General features: G+C 45.7%; 1 protein-coding gene across 1 annotated transcript in view; it reads right to left on the minus strand.

Annotated features, from left to right (window-relative positions):
- GABRA4 (gamma-aminobutyric acid type A receptor alpha4 subunit) overlaps window positions 1-11,398 on the minus strand; it is a 94,513-nt gene extending 83,115 nt beyond the window's left edge. Inside the window, 4 exon segments of the mRNA XM_014519037.1 lie at window positions 827-915; window positions 4,452-4,567; window positions 6,450-6,596; window positions 11,341-11,398. Of these exon segments, the coding sequence (XP_014374523.1) occupies window positions 827-915; window positions 4,452-4,567; window positions 6,450-6,596; window positions 11,341-11,398 (410 nt within the window).
- Between the last annotated feature and the right edge of the window lie 811 nt (window positions 11,399-12,209).

The following is a 12,209-nucleotide window of genomic DNA, read 5'->3' on the forward strand; positions in this document are numbered from 1 at the left end:
GCCGCTGGCCGGCGGCTGCTTCCCCCCCCCCCGGCGCGGAAGGGGTTAACGCGGCCCCACGCGCTGCCCCGCGAGGCGGAGGGGAGGGAGGAGAGGCCCCGCCGGTGATTGGCGCGGAGAGGTGTCACTCAGCGAGAGGCCGGGCCATTCCCGAGGAGAAGGGTCCCCGCCGGCACCCCGCCCCCTCGGGGCGCTGTGGCTGCTCCCGCGGAGCCGCGGCTCCCGCGTGACGCAGACTGCTGTCGCCCCCTCCCCTCCCGGGGCGAAGTCTTCCTCTGCCTCCGTCGCTCGCGGGGGAAAGGGGATGCGGTCCCCGGCGTGGGAGGAGCAGGCTCCTGTAGTCGCGGGAGGCTGTAGCTGGCGGTGCTGGGACGCGGGGCCGGGCAGTGTCCAGAGTGCTTCACCCCAGCCCACACACACGGATGACATCGAGCTAATTCCCCTGGGGCAGTAGAGAGACAGAGACACCTCCACGCTCCCGGCCTGGGGTTTGGGCTTCTTGTTTTGGGGCTCCCTCCTCCCCCTGAGAGTGAAGCCAGGTGTGGTGACCCCAATCATTCCCTTTCTAGGCACCAGTTACTGCCGGATCCATCTAGAAATGCTCCGCTCGCTCCCGACGTCTTCCCAGGCTGCTTTACTGCAGCCAGTTTGTTCTTGCATTGAAGCCTAGAGATGTAGGGCTGGAAGGGGCCTCCAGGGGGCATGTAGTGCAGCCCTCTGCCTGAGGCAGGACCATCACTAGCCCACCCAAACCGGCATGTAAACTCTGTATAAGAGCCTACAGCCCTGACCCAACACAGACCTACAGCCTTGACGCAGCACTGACCTAACAGCAAGGAAACCCCAGCAGACAATGTCCTGCTTCTGTAACAAGTCAATATATATGAGCAGGAGGTCTTGGGTAGAGACTTCCACCTACAGAGGAAGGCAAAAACCCCCACAGTCCATACCAATCTGACCATGGGGTAGGATTCCTTCCTGACCCCGAATAAGATGATCAGTGTCAGTGGCGGTGCATGGGGGGTGCACTTACACTCCTTGAGAGTGCCGGTGTACCCCCTTTCCAGCTGCACACACCGCTTAGGCGATGGGCAGGTGGGAGCGATTGGCCACAGGGGACCCCCCGGTTGGCAGGGTCGGGGGACCCCCCGAGTCGCTGACTGGTTGCTGGGGGGGCACATGCACCCCTGACTAAGGCAGCACCAGTTGCCCATGATCCTTGTGATGCTGAGTGGAGGTCCACTCCAGCTGTGCTCCCAGCAAGAGCATTGGCATGCCCCAATCAGTCACCAGCCTTGGCTGTGTCCTTATATTGTTTGGACTGGGAAACTAGTGTGCATATAAATGTCAGCGTGAATGCTGAAGTTCACTCTGCTAGCATATATACAAAGCAGGTTCTGTAGCTGATTCCAATAAGACAATACATGCAGCCAGACCTGACCTAGAAGGGCTTTGTTCGTTATTCGCCACAGCATCAACCATTGAAATGCCTGATTATCTTCAAAACTAGCATGCACTTGAAATCTTCCTGAATGTACTACAGAGCTGGCACCAGGGAAGATGTCCTTTCTGCCTCCTTAAAAAAACAATTAAAGCTATGAGATCTATATAGTCTACTGCTGTTTATCTTTCAAAATACTCCATCCAGACAGCCAGTTTTGATTCTACAAATCCCCCTTATTTATAGATTTCATAGATTTTTAGGGTCAGAAGGAACTTTAGTAGATCATCGAGTCCAACCCCCTGCCCTGTGCAGGGGGCGGTGCACAGGTATTTTGATTTGTGCAAATTGTTTATCTGTATTTCAGAAGTTTTGAAGAATGAAACGCAAACTTCTTCCCTTCAGTTCTCCCCATACTACATTACTCCACATACTACATTATGTGTGTTCATTAATATGTAGTAGACTTGGCATATTTCAGTGGCATTCTTATTACTCAGAATAAAAAAAGCATTCATATTACAGTACAAACTATTATATTAGTTTCCATATATAGCAAGAGACAGCTTCTGCCCTGAAAAACTTACACAAGACAAATCAAGGATAAAGAAAAAAAGGAAATATTACTATCTCTGTTTCAGGGATGGCAACTGAGAACCAGAGATTAAGGGCTTTCCCCAATAATAGAGGAAATATGTGGCATAATCAGGAATTTAACTAATATCTCCCATCCAATACTTTAACCATCAGCTCATTCTTTCTTTCAGCACAGACCAAAAGTCTATGTGTAAAGATATAATATTCAACTGACCCAGTTTTGTTCTTATATATGTGGCCAAAATTCCCCAAACCTTCAGGGCACTAACACCAGGATTGAGATTAGCCTGATATATTTTACTCTGAAGTATATTGTTATTAAAAGTCCTTTGCAGTCTCACTGTTATTTTTACCACACATTCCTTTTATACTTTGTAACAGTGGCAGAAAATTCATTTCAGAGGAAGTGGAGAAAAGGTGGTGTTGCTGATTTTAATTAGATTTCTGTAGTTCCTTCTAGCAATTTAAATATGGATGATTAAAGAAGGGAAGCGTGGGCATTGTACATAGCAAAAGACCTCTGTTCTGCCCACAGTGCCAGTTAAAGCAAGATTTATGACAGAGGTCACTGTCAGGAATTGTTAATGCTGGGCAAAATAAAGCTTTTGTACAAGAAGTAGGAACTCCCTATGCTTCCATCCCTAGCCTCCCTCCCTGTACTTTCCCCAGTTATATCTCTCCACTGTCCAAATCCTTTCTCCTCATTTTAAGTAGTATATATTTACATCAAATGTTGCATGCGAGTTTTGCTAGCATTTAGCACTTTCCTCATTGTCTTTCCAACCACTCCTTCCTTTGGCAAAATGTGTAGTTGTATTCTGCTCTCACCTTGCATAATTATCATAAGGCCCCAAGCACCTAAGAAGGGGAGAACATAATCTAGGATCCAGGAAAGAGTGGGGAATTGACTTGTTCCAATACAGGTTTCCAGAAGAGACTTCATGATGTAATAGAGAGATTTTATTTATCTTAGTCAGGTAGAAGTTAGGGCAGGGTGGCATCTAAGTGATTAATGCTTCAGAGAGGCATGAGCTTTCATAGGCAACAGCCTACTTGCACCTGGGGATGTATAATGTATTAAAAAAAAAGTTGTGAGCACCAGTGGCAGTTCTTCTATGGTTTTTACTCTGCAGCGGGCAAAGGCAGATTAAGATTCACTGAGTCCTGAGCTGGGTCGTCCCTCCATGGGCCAAGCTGCCCCCTTGACCTGCACCCTGCCCCACAGCCACGGATTCCGTCCCTGGCTGACGCAGGGGGAGCAGCAGCCAGAGCAGGATGCACTGCCCCTCAGGCCTGGGACAAGAGCCACAGCTGCCCCCACCCACAGGTCCGTGGTGGAGCTGGCTCTGGAGATGCAGAGCCAGTGCCTACCAGGTGCATGTGGCACAGACTGAGCTCCAGGGGCAGCCCGTTGCCCCACCATGGCTCAGTCTGACTGTAGCGGCACCCGGCAAACAGCACCCGGCAGCCACGGCCCACCACATCATGCATGCCTGGCCTGGCCTGGCCTGGCCTCCAGTTTCATCTGTGCCGAGGTAGGGGCCCCTGGCCTGGGCCCAGCTGGCCAGTGCATTAATCCACGTATGGTAGTAGGGTACTGCAGCCTTCATGATAACAACACTTCAGGGATAAGATTATGAATACCATAGTGTATCTCAAGGTGAGAGCACATGAGCTAAAAATTAGCTGCCACCTTCTTGCCAACCTTTGCTATGTTTTGAATCTGCTCCTGGATCCCACTTCTGCAAAAGAAGGGAAAACATAAATATAGAAAGGACACCCTGATGTAAGGATTGCTGTTCCTCTTCAATATTTTTTTTTTAATCATGGAGAGTATTTGTGTCATATATTCACGGGAGTAGAGTTCAGCATGTTATGGGAGTTTTACACCCCACTGTTGTATTGGGCAACATTACCAACTCTTATGGTTGACTCCCACAGTATTTGTATGCGAGAGTACAGCGATTTAGTTCTTAAAACATATTTATGTTCTATGTGTGTATATCCATTAGTCAATAAAGGGATAACTTCTGTATTTCAAATAAATTCAAAATTCAACCATCCTTTGATTTATACCAATCACTGTTCTAAAGGGCAATAGCCTCATGAGGACTACTTTGATACTAAATATAAAACTAGGACTTTAAAATGTTATACCAAAAAAGAAACAAAAAGAGTCTAAAATGCAAATGATAAGTTAGACTTCTGCAATGGCCCAATGAACTGTAAAGAGTTGAGCAATTTGGTATTTACAACCGATCTTGGAATCCCAGTTGTCAAAGCTTAAATATCCCGCAGTGGTAATAGACATAATTCTCAGAAGACAAACAATTGGCCTGCTCTTCATTACCATCTGGCGGTTGCTGCATGGAGTGGCATTACACACAATTCTAAAAAAGAGTCTAAAACACACTTTCGTCACTGTCAAAAGAGAAATGGCATCATGGCAAGAATGGTCAATAAAAAGTGGACTGATCTTGTCATCAGAATACTGACTGAAAAGTATCAACTCCAGAACATATTCACAAACTGAAGGGATAGAGAAAAGCAATAAAAATCAAGGAGCATTTGAAATTAGAGACTTTTTAAAAACAAAAAAGGCGTATCTAAACAAACAGACTTCTTAGAAAGAGTAGAGTATGATCAGTTCCTAAAGAAGTCAATAGAAACAACTCACAATATGGTAAGAGACCAGAAAGTGACACCCCCAGTCTACTATCATGTGAAAAGAGCATTACAGAATTCTGGGTGGAGCTGAGAGCAAAAAGTTTAGAGCAAGGAGCCACTGTGCTCAATTGTGTGGTCCCAGTTTGTGTGTTGAGGCACAATCAATTGTACTTGAAACATTACTGTCTCTAGCAAAACCACTCACTCTTCCTTACCCAAAACAATGCCCTGAATCAGCACTGTACCTAGACTCCTGGCAGCCCCAGGTGAACTTTTAGGGTTGGGTCTCCCTTTACCAGAGATAATGATAATAATAATTGGATAACAGAAAAAAGTTACCATTTTTGGGCCCCACTTTTGTCTAGGCCCCGGGAGGCCATCCATTTCACCAATGCCTGTGTCCTGCACTGCCCTGAATGGACTGATGAGGAAAGGGGATACAGCTGTCCCTTCATTAATGCATCTGTGGGTTCCCTTATCTACAAATCCTCTGTATGCCAGATTTGAAAGATTGTTACCAGGGATCCAGGTTTTCCGCTCACTTTGGAAAAATGTGGATTTTCTCCTTTAAAGGAGAAAAATGGGGGAAACAGTGGGTTCCCCTTGCAGGCTAGCAGAGTTCCAGCCTGCAAGGAGCTGCTTGGGGCTGGAGGGAGCAGAGAAGGGTGATGGGAGGCAGGAGGCACCACATGCGTAAGCGTGCACACATGCATGTGGCAGCCAAGCAATGGTGGAGAGCAGCTCCTGCAGGTCCCTCCAGGTAAGTCTGTGGGGGCAGAGGGGAAGGGAGCCCAGGTGTCACATTGAGGGGCAGAGGGGGGGCACAAGTGACACATCAGGCAGGCGTGGGAGCACAGGTGATTCAGCAAAGAGGGGCAGGGCAGCCAAGGTAATGTGCTGGGGGGCACATGCCCCCCAAGATTTCTGCACCCACAGTGGAGCTCAGGGTTGCAACCAGACTGGACCAGCTCCAGGCAGGAGCCACTTCCATGGCCCAGTGGACAGGACCCAGCACAGGAGAGAAAGAGAACTCCACTCTGCCATGGCTACCAAGGTGACGCAAAGCAGCAGTGGTGGCATGGAGTTGTGTCCCCACCGCTGCTGGGTGGGCAGGGGATGCCTCACCTTGGTGGCCATGGTGGCACCCCCACCCATGCTGAGTCCTGCCTGCTGGACTGTGGAGGCAGCTCCTGCCAGAGTTGGTCCAGCTAGGCTGTATCCCCGTGCCCCACTGTGAACGCAGAAATCTCAGGGGGGCACATCCCCCCCATCCCCCAACTGCTCCCCCCCCCACCCCCCTCAGTATTTGTATGCGAGAGTACAGCGATTTAGTTCTTAAAACATATTTATGTTCTATGTGTGTATATCCATTAGTCAATAAAGGGATAACTTCTGTATTTCAAATAAATTCAAAATTCAACCATCCTTTGATTTATACCAATCACTGTTCTAAAGGGCAATAGCCTCATGAGGACTACTTTGATACTAAATATAAAACTAGGACTTTAAAATGTTATACCAAAAAAGAAACAAAAAGAGTCTAAAATGCAAATGATAAGTTAGACTTCTGCAATGGCCCAATGAACTGTAAAGAGTTGAGCAATTTGGTATTTACAACCGATCTTGGAATCCCAGTTGTCAAAGCTTAAATATCCCGCAGTGGTAATAGACATAATTCTCAGAAGACAAACAATTGGCCTGCTCTTCATTACCATCTGGCGGTTGCTGCATGGAGTGGCATTACACACAATTCTAAAAAAGAGTCTAAAACACACTTTCGTCACTGTCAAAAGAGAAATGGCATCATGGCAAGAATGGTCAATAAAAAGTGGACTGATCTTGTCATCAGAATACTGACTGAAAAGTATCAACTCCAGAACATATTCACAAACTGAAGGGATAGAGAAAAGCAATAAAAATCAAGGAGCATTTGAAATTAGAGACTTTTTAAAAACAAAAAAGGCGTATCTAAACAAACAGACTTCTTAGAAAGAGTAGAGTATGATCAGTTCCTAAAGAAGTCAATAGAAACAACTCACAATATGGTAAGAGACCAGAAAGTGACACCCCCAGTCTACTATCATGTGAAAAGAGCATTACAGAATTCTGGGTGGAGCTGAGAGCAAAAAGTTTAGAGCAAGGAGCCACTGTGCTCAATTGTGTGGTCCCAGTTTGTGTGTTGAGGCACAATCAATTGTACTTGAAACATTACTGTCTCTAGCAAAACCACTCACTCTTCCTTACCCAAAACAATGCCCTGAATCAGCACTGTACCTAGACTCCTGGCAGCCCCAGGTGAACTTTTAGGGTTGGGTCTCCCTTTACCAGAGATAATGATAATAATAATTGGATAACAGAAAAAAGTTACCATTTTTGGGCCCCACTTTTGTCTAGGCCCCGGGAGGCCATCCATTTCACCAATGCCTGTGTCCTGCACTGCCCTGAATGGACTGATGAGGAAAGGGGATACAGCTGTCCCTTCATTAATGCATCTGTGGGTTCCCTTATCTACAAATCCTCTGTATGCCAGATTTGAAAGATTGTTACCAGGGATCCAGGTTTTCCGCTCACTTTGGAAAAATGTGGATTTTCTCCTTTAAAGGAGAAAAATGGGGGAAACAGTGGGTTCCCCTTGCAGGCTAGCAGAGTTCCAGCCTGCAAGGAGCTGCTTGGGGCTGGGGGGGGCAGGGAAGGGGGATGGGGGGGAGGGGGGACCCCAAATGGGGGAAACAGTGGTTTCCCCTGGCAGGCTAGCAGAGTTCCAGCCTGCAAGGAGCTGCTTGGGGCTGGAGGGAGCAGAGAAGGGTGATGGGAGGCAGGAGGCACCACATGCGTAAGCGTGCACACATGCATGTGGCAGCCAAGCAATGGTGGAGAGCAGCTCCTGCAGGTCCCTCCAGGTAAGTCTGTGGGGGCAGAGGGGAAGGGAGCCCAGGTGTCACATTGAGGGGCAGAGGGGGGGCACAAGTGACACATCAGGCAGGCGTGGGAGCACAGGTGATTCAGCAAAGAGGGGCAGGGCAGCCAAGGTAATGTGCTGGGGGGCACATGCCCCCCAAGATTTCTGCACCCACAGTGGAGCTCAGGGTTGCAACCAGACTGGACCAGCTCCAGGCAGGAGCCACTTCCATGGCCCAGTGGACAGGACCCAGCACAGGAGAGAAAGAGAACTCCACTCTGCCATGGCTACCAAGGTGACGCAAAGCAGCAGTGGTGGCATGGAGTTGTGTCCCCACCGCTGCTGGGTGGGCAGGGGATGCCTCACCTTGGTGGCCATGGTGGCACCCCCACCCATGCTGAGTCCTGCCTGCTGGACTGTGGAGGCAGCTCCTGCCAGAGTTGGTCCAGCTAGGCTGTATCCCCGTGCCCCACTGTGAACGCAGAAATCTCAGGGGGGCACATCCCCCCCATCCCCCAACTGCTCCCTTCCTCACACAACCACCCCGTTCCCCACACACATTCCCTTCCTCAAACACTGGGTGGCAGAGGGCAGGGGACAACAGGTCAGAAGTGAGGGGCACCAGCAGGGCTGAGGGGGCTGTGGCTTGGGAATGAGGGGCACCAGCAGGGTCAGGGGGCTGTGGGCTGAGAGTGAAGGGCACCAGCAGGGCTGGGGGGCGCTCTGACTTGGGAGTCATGTGCAACAGCATGGGTGGGGCAGAGTACCTGCATATCAGGGCTGCTTGGCACCACAAAGCAGCAGAGGGGACAGTTGCAGCTGGATTTGCATTCTGGTGAATGAAGGGGCCAGGGGGAGCTCTGATTTTCTATGATAAAAAAAACAAAATCAAATGCCAAAATATATAGGTATTTAGAATTTATTTTATTATAGGAATTGAGGCACTGGTAGGCTTCCAAATTGCTTGAAAATTGTAAATATATCAATAAAACATTGTGTTCAACGGAGTCTCACACACACACACACACACACACACACACACACACACACAAATATAATGGTGTTTCATTTTAATCACAGAAAAATGCAGATTTGGAGGTTTTTAATCAGAGAATTTAGGATTTTTAAACAGAGAAAACCAGGAACTCTGCTTATTACCCACCACCTTTCTCTAGTGTTCCTACACCCTTCCCACCTGAAGGGATGTTTCTCATGGAATTTCCTAAGGGGACTGCACAGTGTTTTCCAGACCCCATTTTCTCTCTCTCTCTCTCCCCTGAAAAAGTAATTGGCTCCCTGGAAGAATGCCTTATTCTCATGCTTCAGGGGATGAATCAACCTCTGACTGACATAGGTTAGGAAAAAACTTCTCCATATAAAGAAGTTTTTCCTTGATTGTCCATTACAAGGAGTAGTACAGCATCAGAAACATATGACATGAGCCACTATCAGATAGGAGACTGGGCTAGGTGAACAACTAGTCTGATCCAGTATGGATCCGTTCATATGACTAGTTATATGACCTATATATCAGCCTTTATTTGCAAAACCAGCCTAAAATGAAATAAAATTAGTTCATTACTATAGCCATAAAACCTTCCAGCATGGAACAATTCTTTATACAAAAACAAAATTATTACTGTCTCAAAACGTGGCTCAGTTATAGTCTTTCATCAAGGAAAAGAAATTACTCTGAAAAATAGTTATGATGGAAAGATAGAGAGTGTTGATCATTCTCTTAGGTCAAATCTGCATGAATGGACCCAGTGGTTGGCAAGCTTTCTGAGAAGCAGCCTGCATCAAGTAAAGACTGAATGGGAGTTGGGGATAAGGAAGCTGAGCTCAGTTCCATTCTCAGCTCAGCCACTGATTTATGTGTCTTTATGAAAGTTACTTATGCCAAAGTTTTCAATTACTGAGGGCCATAAATTGCATGCTTGAATTTATAGTTGAGCATCTGAGAATGACCTGAATTTCAGAGGTGTCAGCAATGACCATAGGTTACCAAATTTTAAAATGCTGGTCCTAAACACAATCTGTTTGAATTTGCCATTCTGCAAAATAGGGATAATACTTACTTACATGTGTCATTGGGATACTGTGAGGATTAATTAGCTCATATTTGTACGGTGATTTCAATACGAAAGCAGTGCATAAATGCTAAATTCTATTGCTAAATGGGTCAGTATTTAATTTATACTCATGTTCCTGTTTGGATCTAAGTTTATGCATTTTGTCTACTCTGAGTCATATTTTGGATGATTAATCCATAATCAGCTTTCTAAATAATTCTTTTCTGGACACAGGTCATCACAGTATGTGAGATTAACACTATGAGAAATAAAATATCTTTGGCTGAAACTCCAGTATCTAAACAACTGAGCCAGTATGTTGTCTACAAGTGCAAATCCAATCTCCTCACTGATCAGTTAGCTCACTCAAACAAGCGAAATGTGTTTTAGAGAATAAAGGATAAATACATTCAATTTAACGTTTTATAAAAATGAATGTACAGTTCCTGCTAAGAAGACTTTAACTAAGAAAATCAGATCCGCACTTCTATACATTCTCCCTGTATGCCTTAAAAAATCCTCTCTTCCTTCTACCTCCATGCCTACTCTCCAAGGCAATTCATCTTCTTTTTCCTCCTTGGGAATTCAGTTCCCAACTGAAATAACTGACTGTAAATCTGCGCTGACTTCAACTATGATGAGTTAGATACAAGAATCATTTAGGACCTGTTCCAAATCTCAGTGAAGCGAAGCCAAAGACTTCCATTCCAGTAGTCTATGGATCAAGAACTATAATGAATTATTAATTTTCCATGCTTAATTTACTAAATTTTCTGCCTATTTTTTCTCTGTTTTTTTTCTCTTTTTTATTTGTTTTCATAGCTCTTTGCTTCATTAGTACCTCTTTTCTTTTTTTTAAATAAATTGTTCAAGCCTCATAACTGTTCTGTTCCTCAGTTTTCTCATCTGGAACATAGGTAAAATGTCACTTGCCTATATCACAGGGGTGATAGAAAGGAGACTTACTTTTTTGATGTCTGCAATTGAGAAAGCCCATAGGAATCTCAAGAACATTTTTCTGGACTTTGTCACATGATTTCCAATAAAAAAATTGTTTTTTATTTATTTTGATTTAGGATCTAGGCCCCATTGGACATTTTTACACATGCTTCAGGGGAAGGGGGGAGCTTTAATTAGAGTGGCTCCGAGAACCACTCTAATTAAAGAGTCTGCAGCATCTCGTGTATCAGTGTCTCTGTATTTCAGAATGGTGGTTGGGGTCAAATGAGCTTTAGTAAAAGTGCCCTTGCAGCCATTTTGAAGTGTGGGGACACTGATACATGAGACACAGAGGCTGGCTGGAACACGCTAATTAGCATGGTCCAGCAGACTCGATTAATTGAGCCTGCTCTGATGCACTGTAATTACAACACATTGGAGCAGCCTCCCCACACAGTTACAATCACCTTTGGGTAATAGAAAGAAATGGTCCCTTGCCTAGAACAGGCAATCCAAATATACTTACATTATACTTTAGCTTTAAAATGTTAGCAGTACTGATTGATGAAGCCCAAAGTTGTCAAACCTATAGCCCACCAGGTGGATTGTGCCTCCAGAGCTGTTGCCTCTAGCATGCAGGGATCCCAGAGGGGCCAGGAATTTGTGGGCCAGGCAAATATGGGGTCCTTTGAAAATGGTCTTGACTGACAGGTGGTGAGCAATACCTGTACTGATACAGTACTGCTCATACTGCTGCTGCTGCTGCTTGCCCACTGCCACCATAACTTACCCCACTGTCATTGCTTCCCCTGCCACTGCTGGGTCTGGATCTAGCCTGCAAGAATCCTACAGTCCAGATGTAGCCTGAAGCATGGGGTGAATTTGACACCTTTGATGTACACAAACGTATCAGATATAGTTTTGCTATAATTCGTACAATTTGTTTTAAATGTCTTAGTTGTAAAAGCAAAGCAATGTTATCAGTGAAGACAATAAAGAAAAGGTGAAAAGATAATAGGAGATTGGCAAGCCACATTCCAAGATAGTAAAGGGAGGAAATAAGAAGTCCTTCCTTTCAAAACTGTAATTTTCATGAGAACATAAATCCAATTTAATTGGCACCTTCCAAATCCATAGAAAATCTGGTGTAATTGGGTTCCCAAATTCTCAGTGAAACAAAGACATTTATTAGAAACCATAGTATAGAATTGGACATCTGTATGTGAGAGCAAAGAAATGAAAGAGACCATACGCACCAACTCCTTGGGTGCTCAAGCACCCACTGAAAAAAAATTAGCAAGTACTCAGCATCCACAAGTCATGCTTGCAGACATTAAAAAAGAATGCAAAACAAACAAACTGTACTTTACTGGAAGAAGCAGTGCATTACTTCAACCCGACCCTGCAACTTCTGTAAAGATTGGGTGTTTCAGCAGGGCTTCTTGGTGCTTTTAGCTAAAGCTGATTCAATCAGCTATTACATAAAAATGCCAAGAAAGCCTGACTAAAGCACCCAATCTTTACAAATGCTGTGGAGCCCAGTTGAAGTAATGTGCTGCCTCTTGTGGGCATATTTGGGTCTAGGTGCAGGAAT

This window comes from Alligator sinensis, unplaced genomic scaffold (genome assembly GCF_000455745.1).
Source record: "Alligator sinensis unplaced genomic scaffold, ASM45574v1 scaffold247_1, whole genome shotgun sequence".
Taxonomy (NCBI): Eukaryota; Metazoa; Chordata; order Crocodylia; family Alligatoridae; genus Alligator; species Alligator sinensis.